At 39.7% G+C, this 10,243-nt stretch overlaps 1 protein-coding gene across 4 annotated transcripts in view; it reads right to left on the reverse strand.

The window, feature by feature from the left end:
* The window catches only part of LOC129326071 (acetylserotonin O-methyltransferase-like), a 28,772-nt gene extending 21,260 nt beyond the window's left edge, over positions 1 to 7,512 (reverse strand). For 3 of the 4 annotated variants that reach the window (XM_054974167.1, XM_054974168.1, XM_054974166.1), the window contains exons 1-2: positions 7,454 to 7,512; positions 5,724 to 5,831 (exon numbers count right to left, since the gene is read on the reverse strand). In XM_054974167.1, the coding sequence (XP_054830142.1) occupies positions 5,724 to 5,795 (72 nt within the window). In that variant the 5' untranslated portion in view covers positions 5,796 to 5,831; positions 7,454 to 7,512. Of the gene's footprint in view, positions 1 to 5,723; positions 5,832 to 7,453 lie in introns of those variants that run through there. The other variant, XM_054974169.1, reaches the window with a different exon arrangement.
* Positions 7,513 to 10,243: the final 2,731 nt, after the last annotated feature.

Consider the following 10,243-nt stretch of genomic DNA (forward strand, 5'->3'; position numbering starts at 1 on the left):
TGTAATCTCCTTTAAACTTCATCAGTAGTTGTTTCAAGTCTTTATTATTTTCTACCAGTAATATGGTGTCATCTGCATATCTCAAATTGTTAATGTCTAGTTGCATTATCACATTCAACTTGTGGGTGTAACAATGAACATAGTGGGCATTTTCTTCTTCTTAATTATTGTTTTCATGTCATAAACAGCAAGCCATCATCTACTAAAAGAAATCTAATAATGAGCTGTGACGGACACAACTGTTTAAGAGCCTGGAACTGCTGTACAAACCGCTGAAGGACTACTAAGGGCAGGGCTTTTTTTTCTGCTGGAAAGCTCTGGAACAGCATTCTGGCAGTTCTCAAAACTGCCCCCCAAATGGGCCCGAAACGGTCAGAATCAGGCCCGAAACAGCCAGGATAAGCCCTTTGCCAAGAACCCAGCAGAGGCCTGATCCTGAGTATTTTGGGTCCAATCCTGACCATTTGGGGCATAAAATGGCCAAAACGGGCCCAAAATGGCCAGGATCTGGCCCGAAACAACCAGGCTAGGGTTTCTTCCAGGTGGGGGAACACTCCCAAAATGGCTGAAATGGGCCCAAAATGGCTAGGATTGGGCCTGAAACAGCCAGGATCAGAACCAATATGGCTAGGATTGTGCTGCAGCCGGGTGGGGGAGTGCTCTTTCATGCGGCAGCAGCCCATTCCAGGACAATTCAGGCCTGATCTGGGTCATTTTGGGCCCAATTTGGGCCCAAAGCAGCCAGGATCGGGCCTGAAATGGCCAGGATCAGGCCACTGCTGGGTGGAGGAGTGCTGTCCTGCATGGCAGTGGCTGTTCCAGGTCAATTTGGACCCAATTTAGTCCAATTTGGGCCCAAAACGGATGGGTTGGGCTGCTGCCAGGCGGGGGAGTACTCCAACAAGGTTGAGTGGATGAGCAGCATATAGTACATAGTCTGCACACCTGTTAGTGTTTGGTGGGTTGTTAATGTTTTTAGAGTGCTTGCAGCACTTTCTCCAAGCCCTTCATTTGAAAACAGTATTCCATATAGAAGATTTTAAATGATGGTAAAAGTATCCCTTAAGTGCATGACCAGAGGGAAGGTACTGGGCCATCCTAATATTATTATTTTAATCACATACCCTTTTGTTATTCCAATTCTGGCTCAGTATTCCTATTTTACCTTCTATTCATGATTATTCTCTATTTACCAATCCCACTCACTCGTGATCATATAAAATAAAAATCCTCAGTCTTACATTCCATTATCACCAAACAAGATCTATCTTAGATCCACTTATAATTGCTAAAAAAGAGCAATTAGGCATTGCAAAGGCCATAAACAGTTATAAAATCTTGTGTGATGTCATCATGTAAAACTCAGAAGGAGCTCATGAAATTAAACCTGTGTTGCAAACTCAATGGGACATAATGAGCTGAACAGATAAGGGAGAGAAATAAAACCAAATTTCCCTTGGTAGGGTAGGCTGGTAATTCCCTAAAGAAGACACTCACTCAAAACCTTTTACCCCAGCAGGGCTCAATAAATACAGTGGTAGTTGATTTTAGATCTTAACAGTACTAAAGCAAACTTGTGAGAAGGTACACACTTCCATTTTTACCCCTTTACTATTATGTAAATTCCAAATGCATTCCAGGATTTCAATATTTCACTGCTTACTCCACTTTTAACTACATGAGAAACCTCAGGAATTGTTCGAACAGGGGAGTTAAGAGAGAGCTGAGGGCACATAAAACCTTCCTCAGCATCAACCACTTCCCTTCTGCATGGCAGGCTGGGAACTCCTCTAAAAAGGCAGTCAATTAAATCCAGCATGCTTTCATAGCCCAATAAAGGCTGGGTGTGATACAGTAAGCAGGACGGCATCTCTACATAGGGGCAAACCAATGCTCTTGAAAATTTAAATCAGGGTGCCATGGAAAAATCACAAAATACCAAGTTCAAAGACAAAAAAGAAAAAAACTACTTAAAGGAATGCTTATCAGTCAGGTCAGAGCAAGCTAGCACTGAGCTGCGTAATGAAGCAAGGCAGCTAAACTTAAGGTGGATTTAAGGTGGAACAACGTTCCATGGTGAATGCCAGCAATGCCGATAAAAGAACCCTTAGTGCAATATGAAAGACTGAGGCAGAGAGAGAGATACTCTCCACTCATAATGTGTGGAACAAAGGAGAAATGAAAACAAAACCCTCTCCTCAACATGAGTTGAGATGGAAAAGATAGGCAAATAATATATAGGAACTGACAAGCAAATTTTTCAATACCTGATGTAACAGCAGTTCCAAATTCCAGGTGGTAGCCTCAATGTGTTATGTGTTACTGCAAGTAAATGTGTTGCTGCCAGCAAAAACCCTTGTAGAAAGTCCAGTTTCAGAAGCACCACATTTAGAGATACCAAACCCTTTAGCTAAGGTAAACTTTCCCAGAAAGAAAATAATAGAGGCAGGAAAATATAAATGTGTACCTAACACAAAAGCAGGCTCCAAATTCCTTAAAGTCTCACTGCTACCTGAAGACAGGAGTAAACTGTGTAGATTGGTAGAAGCCCAAACGACCAGCTACAAATGTTTTGAGAAGACTGGTACTTTAGAGATAAAAGTAGGGAAAACAGCAGAGAAAAACAAAATTTAAGCTCTCAGCCCCATAAGAACAGAGTGTTCCCTGATACCACAAGAATGCAAATACACCTCTGCAAAAGAGACTAGTATTGCTTTATAAGACTAAACTGTAACATATTCACTTCCTTCAAGATCTAAAGGATCTGACTTCTTTTTCAATAAAACCCTTGAAAGCTTAATTTTGATGACTAAAAGAGAGTCATATTAATCAGGATGATAAACTTTAGAGATGTGTTCTCAGAATTGGAGTCAAAAAAAGTTACAGAAGCCCTTCAGGGTCTGGACTTGTCAATACACTTTAATACATGTTAGTTATTTCTTTAAGCCTTGCTGTAATAGTATATAAGTAATAAGCTTAAGATCACTTAGTGCAAATACCATTAATAATCTCTAACCATGGATGGAATCTTCTATCCTTCCACATTCTATTGTTTAGTGTATTTGTTTCTTTGTTTCCTCTTTTCCCTTGTAATATTAGAGGATTGAAGAGATAAGCAGTAAATAAGGTACAAATGAGTCTTATGTGAACAAAAGATCTCAGTGTGTGCTGGTAGATGAAATGGCAGATTAGTGAGGTAGGAGTACAAGACTGCAATGTATGGTATAACAATAACCTGAAATACACTGATAAAGGGGTAATAAGGGGCATGTGCCTTTCCTGTTTTGTGTATGCATGTATGGGCTTTATTCATTGCCCTTATTATTGAACACGTATTTGGAAAATAGCTATGCACTTCTTGTGCTGTAACTCAGAGCGGAACTACAAGTGACAAAAGGCACAGGTTGGACACTTGTCAGCTTCCCTCAAGATTTGATGGGAAATGTAGGCAGCTTGGCAGAATGTTGGACAAGTGACAGTTGAAAAGTCCATTGGGCAGCAGTCGGAAAGCCAAGCTGCAAGACTAGGATGCCAACATTTCCCATCAAAACTTGAGGGAAGCTGACAAGTGTCCAACCTGTGCCTTTTGTCACTTGTAGTTCTGCTCTTAGTAAATAATCTGGTGAAAGAAAGTGTCATCAAGCCACAACTGACTTATGATGCTCCCTGTTGGGGCTCTCAAGGCAAGAGTCCAACAGAGATGGTTCAATGTTGCCTATCTCCACATAGAGACCCTAGTCTTAACTGGCAACCCTGATTAAGTGACCTTTTCTAGATGGTTGTTGTGGGTTTTCCAGGCTGTATTGCCATGGTCTTGGCATTGTAGTTCCTGACGTTTCGCCAGCAGCTGTGGCTGGCATCTTCAGAGGTGTAGCACCAAAAGACAGAGATCTCTCAGTGTCACAGAAAGCCTTCGACAATACATCTTTTCTAGATGCTTGGAAATTTATTTCCACTTTCAGACATGGTAAGTAGAAAGCTTCCTTTGTTCCTAGTTTCAGGAATGAGAACTGGTTCTTTAACTCAGGGTAGGTGAAGTAAGAATGAGAAGATAATCAATTTATTGATAATATGCTTAATCGTTTTGGGAAGTAGGGGTCAAGAAAGTATAAATAGCCTTAAAAATTTGCAAAACTAAGAAGCTGTGAAACTCAATGACAGTTATAGTAGCTGCTGTCCCTTATTGTAGCTAAAACCTGGATTGACTGTATCTACCTGGTCAAATGATGCTTAAGTTGTCACAATTATTGCCTCAATGCTGGTGAGATGCAGATCTGCCAGTTTTAAAAGAGAAAAAAATTATATGGATTGATTTTGAGTTTTATTCCCTGTGCAGAAATTACTAAATGGTTGAGAAACAGCTATTCTAAGACTCCAATGCTGTCTTAAAAACTTGTGACTAAAGATTCAACTACAGCACAAGCAGCCATGTCTCTTAAACAGTTACAGATAAGAATAATGGTGTTCTAGAATCAATCTCCCCTGAACTTTATTGCAGTTACAGGGGGGGGGGGTATATGAACTGTAACTGAATCTGAATCACTGAACATAGTTCAGTGTTCATGTTTATGACACTAATGAGGTCAGTAAAAAGGGAAATTTAGATCAAATACATGGTTTCCACTTCACATGGTCAATAAAAAAGCCAAAACAAAAATAAACAACCCTTTAGTCCTGGCCTGCTTTAAAGGTCTTGTTATTGCAGGCAGAGGCTTGTTGATTTTACTTACGAACTTTGGTGTTTCATCAGTTGTTCATTTATGCAATGTAGCAAATTACAGAGATGCTTCCAACTGTCTCTGGAGGGTCCATAGGACCTTGATAATAACTTTTATATTTTGTGAGCCTCAATAACTGCTCAAAGGGGGGAACTGTTAGGGAATTTCTATGACCCCTGTTCTAAAAGACCTATGTATGAGCATTTATTGGAGCTGACCTTTTGCACAGAAGGCAAAATTTGTTCCTTATAAGCAGATTACTTCTGACACTGTGGTTAAGTAAGGTCAGAAAACCCCATTGCAAGGACAGTATCTCTCTTGTTTTGACTTTGTTCTCAAGAATTTAGCTTGGATAAGCAGCATCCTCTCAGGAAGACACCCAAAATTCCTTTGTGGCACCAGACTTCGAGCATGTTTATATTACAGAGAGAGTTTACTCTCTTGTCAATCAGACTTGTTTTGTGTCATGTCTCCTGAAGAATTTGATTCTAAAGAATTGTTTGCATCTAGTTTTATATAACAATTTTATCTTTTTTATGTAAACAATTAACTTTGGAAAGTATATAAGATTCTCTGCTATGGCTGATATTTATGCATATATCGGAACATGGCATAGCATCTGGGTTTTATTGTAAATCTCAATCTTTATGGATCACAATTTTGAAGTCTTAATTACTTGTGGATGATGGCTGTTGGGAAATATAATCTGAATGCAGAGTACCTTTAAGAAATGTTTCCTTAAGACTTTCAAGGAGGAGGAATAAATGATCTAGCTGTGATACAATGTTATGAAACTTCCACCAAGAAATTATAGTAAATTGTTCTGATGCATTGCTCTCTGTGTTTGCCTATTTCATGGATGCTGAGAATTAGAACAAGATCTAATTCCAGCACAGTCAACAGTTTGCTAAAGCATAATGGAGGAACCACATCCTGAAAGGAGGCACTTTCATCATACCCATTCATGAATGAGTAGGTCTGAAACTCCTTGTTTTAATATCCTACCTTTGAGATTACAAATCCGTTCAAGTACTGAGTCAGGATGTTAATATTTTCAATGTCTTCAGTAGAATTCATTCTTCTTCTCCTATCTGTCAGAGTCCCTCAATCTTCCTAAAAAGAATAAGATACTTTTGGTCTTCTCAATGCTGCAACAAAAAACTGGCGCTTGTATGATTGCTGTGTTATAGTCAGTAGTGTTTAAGATGAAATCAAAGAAGACTCAACAGACTCCCTAAAACAATTGCAAGCAAAAATTGCTATAATTTACTTGGTGCTTTATTTGTGACAACTGCAGCATAGCTGTCCACATTCTACATTCTGTGGATAAAGTTCCATGCATTGAGATCAACAGAACCCAATTAATTCATTATTTTATTTACATCATTTATAGTCCGCCTTTCTCACTGAGACTCAAGGCGGATTACACAGTATGAGGTTAATACAACCAGTATCAAGTAAGTACATTTCAATACAATACCATAAGGTAAACATATACAAGTTTAAAGACATAACATTAGCAAGGATCCAAAAGCTGACCTTTTATCTCCTCTGGATATGTTCAAGCTTGTCACATTCTTCTTAAACTGAAGTGCCCAAAACTGAACACAGTACTTCAGATGAGATCTAACCAGAGCAGACTAAAGTGATTACTTCATGTGATCTGGATACCATACTTCTACTGATGCAAAATCACATTCACCTTTTTAGTTGCTGCATCACACTGCTTACATGTTCAGTGTATGGTCTTCTAAGGTCCCTAGATCCTTTTCAGAGGTGCTGCTGCCAGGACAAGTCTCACCTATTCTATAATTGTGCATTTGATTCTTTTCTATCTAAATGCAGATCTTGAAATTCATTTTGTTTGTTTTATCCCAGTTTTCCAGCTTGTCAAGATTATCTCAAATCTTGATTCTATCTTCTACTGTATTAGCTTCCCTTACCAATTTAGTCCCTGACCTGGATAGCCCAGGTGAGCCTGATCTCATCAGATCTCAGAAGCTAATCAGGGTCAGAGTTGGTTAGTAATTGGATGGGAGACCTCCAATGAAGACCAGGGTTGCAAAGGCAGGCAATGGCAACCCATCTCTGTTAGTCTCTTGCCATGAGAACCCCAACAGGGTTCACCATGTTGACTATGACTTGAGGGCGCTCTCCACAGCCACCAATTTAGTATTGCCTACAGATTTAATAAACATCCCCTCCATTCCTTCATCCAAGTAATTTATAGAACTGTTGAACAATGCAGGGCCCACATCCGATTCCTGAGGCACTCCACTTTTCATTCCAAGATGAGAAACCATTTACAAGCACTCTTTTGGTATGATCTGTCAACCAATAACAAATCTACCTAATAGCAATAGCATCCAAACCACATTTTACCAACTTGTCAACAAGAATATAATGCAGAATCTTACCAAACACTTTACTGAAATCAAGAAAATCATGTCCACAGCATTCCCCTCATCTACCGAATAGTAATTCTATCCAAAAAGGAGATAAGGTTAGTCTGACATGACTTGTGTTTTAGCCTGGCACCTAAAAGAAAGTAAAGAAGGCACCAGGAAAAAGAAACTAAGCACACACATCCCATATGTCCAAGAAAAAAATGTCCATTTTTTAAATTCTTCTGTCATCCATGAATTATACCATGAACCTAGAATAATGTTAATAGGGGATTAAAAAACAGCATCAGGAGAAGACATTTTGCAGACTTTCAAGCAAAAGCAACATACCTGTGAGGTACCTAGTATGTCTTCTGTTGTGAGAAGAGCATCAAACTACGGTTTTAAAAAACTCTGTAGAAAGAAATGGCATGGCTCTTTTTAATGAGATTGATAAGGGTAATTTACAAGGCTGTTGCAATCCCATTAGCATGATACGTGCTTCAAGATTTCATAATATGATGGCTGCCTCACCCTTCCATAATGTTTCCAATTATTTCATAAACCCACCCTTTCTCATGGACATGTGTCTGGCAGCTGCCTCTATGCTTTTGAATTAGAAGAAGCATGTGTTGCATGGTACTGTTTCCATTCGGCCCTATTAGTGCTGCTTCTTAGAAACAGCCTAATAGTAAAAGATGTGCACAAGTGTGCATGGTCTTTTTATTTGTTTTTCTTCTACAAAAAATTGATCGAGAGAGATCTCAAATGATTCTCAGTACTGGCCTCTACCATGGAACGATCTCTGATTTCTTGACAGCATGGATTTTTTGAATCTCATCTTTTCCATCTACATGATTGCAGCTTTTGTTTTGGGAAAGCATTTTCTCCACCACAGCAATCTGCAACAGTCAGTGCTCCAAGACTTCCCTGCAAGGGACAGAGGGAAATGTTATCAATGTCCAAACACCTGTTTCTTCTCCCCTTCAGGCATGATGCTTATTAGAGGATGAGAGGAGTAATATAGTTCCTCTTTCTATCTCCCTCCCCATTGCATCCACTTGTTACACCAGCACCCTGATAGTGATCTAGGACTTCAGGCCACCCCAGAAAATAGAAAAAGGGGCAGATAAAATTCCCTCCCCCTTTCATACCCAGAGAAGATGTGACAATAGGCTAAGAGGAAGAAGCAACTTGATTAGACTCAGAGGAAACAATTACCAAAATTGGTTAAAACACAAAATGAGGCAGGGGTTAGTTTTTTTGCAAGAAAGCTCATCCTAATAGCAAACAATCCTGACTTGCTAAGAACATTTCTTATTCTAGCCACAATAAATGATCAGTGTTTGTGACAACTGAGGACAAATATTACATAAGACATAAAGGGATTTTTTTAAGCTAAATATCTAACACATGCAAGAGATATTTTCAGGTGAGTAGCCATGTTGATCTGCATTAGAGCAACAAGATTCGAGTCCAGTAGCACCTTAAAGGCCAACAAGCTTTTCAGGTATAAGCTTTTGAAAGTCAAAGTTCCCTTTCTCAGATACTTAATAATCTGAGGAACGGAGCTTTGACTCTTGAAAGCTTATACCATGAAAATCTTTGGTCCTTATGGTGCTACTGGACTCAGATCTTGCTGATACATTCAAGAGCCTCCTTCCTGAGTTTATTATAAGGGGGGAAACCCATCTCTGGATTCCTAACTAGACTTAGGAGTGTTACATGATCCAATAAGGAAGACATCCAACAGGTAAGTATACTCAGTCAAGTCAATAAACAGTATTCTTTCTTTCCAGGAGGAGCTGTAGCCGGTGGGATGCAGATGACAAAGCCTACGATGCCCGACATGCAGCGCCAGCTTGATTCCGCTGTTTCGTGTTCACAACCTCCTCAGGGGCAAGATGTATCCATCACAACTAAAAAGAACATGCAATTATACATAACTACTGCATCTTGTTGAACAATAAACCATTCCAAAAGCGCTGTACAATAAAGTCTTACCAATCATTAATCAAACTTCTTCAATCATATTATTCAATACAATCAATATCAGCATAGTCACAGTGAGTCTCAAATGGTATCCTCACGCACAGATCACTACAACAGGGCGGAAATATATCTGTATAGGATAATTGCCACGTCCCCCTGGGAATGCTCCTGCCAAGAAGTCACTCCTATTCCCTCATGTCTTGTAAAAAACCTCATAGAAAGCAAGAAAGGTCTAGTTCGCTATTAAGACCCTGGGTTTTAAGGCTCTTTAATGTGAAAATCCACTGTCTCTCTTTCCTGAGCAACATTCTCTGTAGATCTCGTTTAGGGATATTGGGGTCCGAAAAGAGAACCGTAAATTTAAAGTTGTCCACCCTATGCCCACAGCGCTCAAAGTGCTCAACCAATGGAGCTGCTGCAACTTTCAACCATATCCGGGACATATGCTCTAATAGGCGAGTTTTTAAATGCCTCGTAGTGCTTCCGACATATATCTTATTGCATTTGCAAATAATTAAATTAACTACGTCAGTAGACTGACAGGTAGTCAAAGTTTTTAAATAGATGGTTTTGCTATATGAAGGAACACTAATATGATCTGCCGTGATCGCCAGAGGACACAGGTGACAGTGGCCGCATCTGTAACGCCCTCGGGGGGCAGGTAGAACCTTCAGTAATTATTTTGAAATTGGAATGAATGATCAGATCCTTTAAATTTCTAGTCCGTTTGAAGCCTATTGCTGGAGGCAATTCACAGCCTTTGATATCACGTAATAGGGGCCAATATTTATGGACAACTCTCCGCACTTGTTGTGCCTTAGGCGTAATGTCTATTGCCCATCTGATACAATTACAGACAGCTCTATTCTTCACTTTAAACAAATCCCTTCTAGGCACAACCTCCACATGGTTATGGGCTTCATATAAGGCTCTACTCAGGTACCCCCTATTATAAAATGATTGTAATGTATTCTTGGATTCCCTGTCATATTCTAGATGTTCCGTGTCATTACGTTTAAGATGGAGCAACTGGCCGTAAGAGCAATCTGCATAATCAAACACGGTGGATGTTGGGGTCTTCCATCCCGGTCCTTCGCCACAATGAGTCCATGAAGCCTTGGTCCTATTTTATACTTGACCAATTCCCGG

The sequence above is a fragment of the Eublepharis macularius genome, chromosome 3 (assembly GCF_028583425.1).
Source record: "Eublepharis macularius isolate TG4126 chromosome 3, MPM_Emac_v1.0, whole genome shotgun sequence".
Lineage (NCBI taxonomy): Eukaryota > Metazoa > Chordata > Lepidosauria > Squamata > Eublepharidae > Eublepharis > Eublepharis macularius.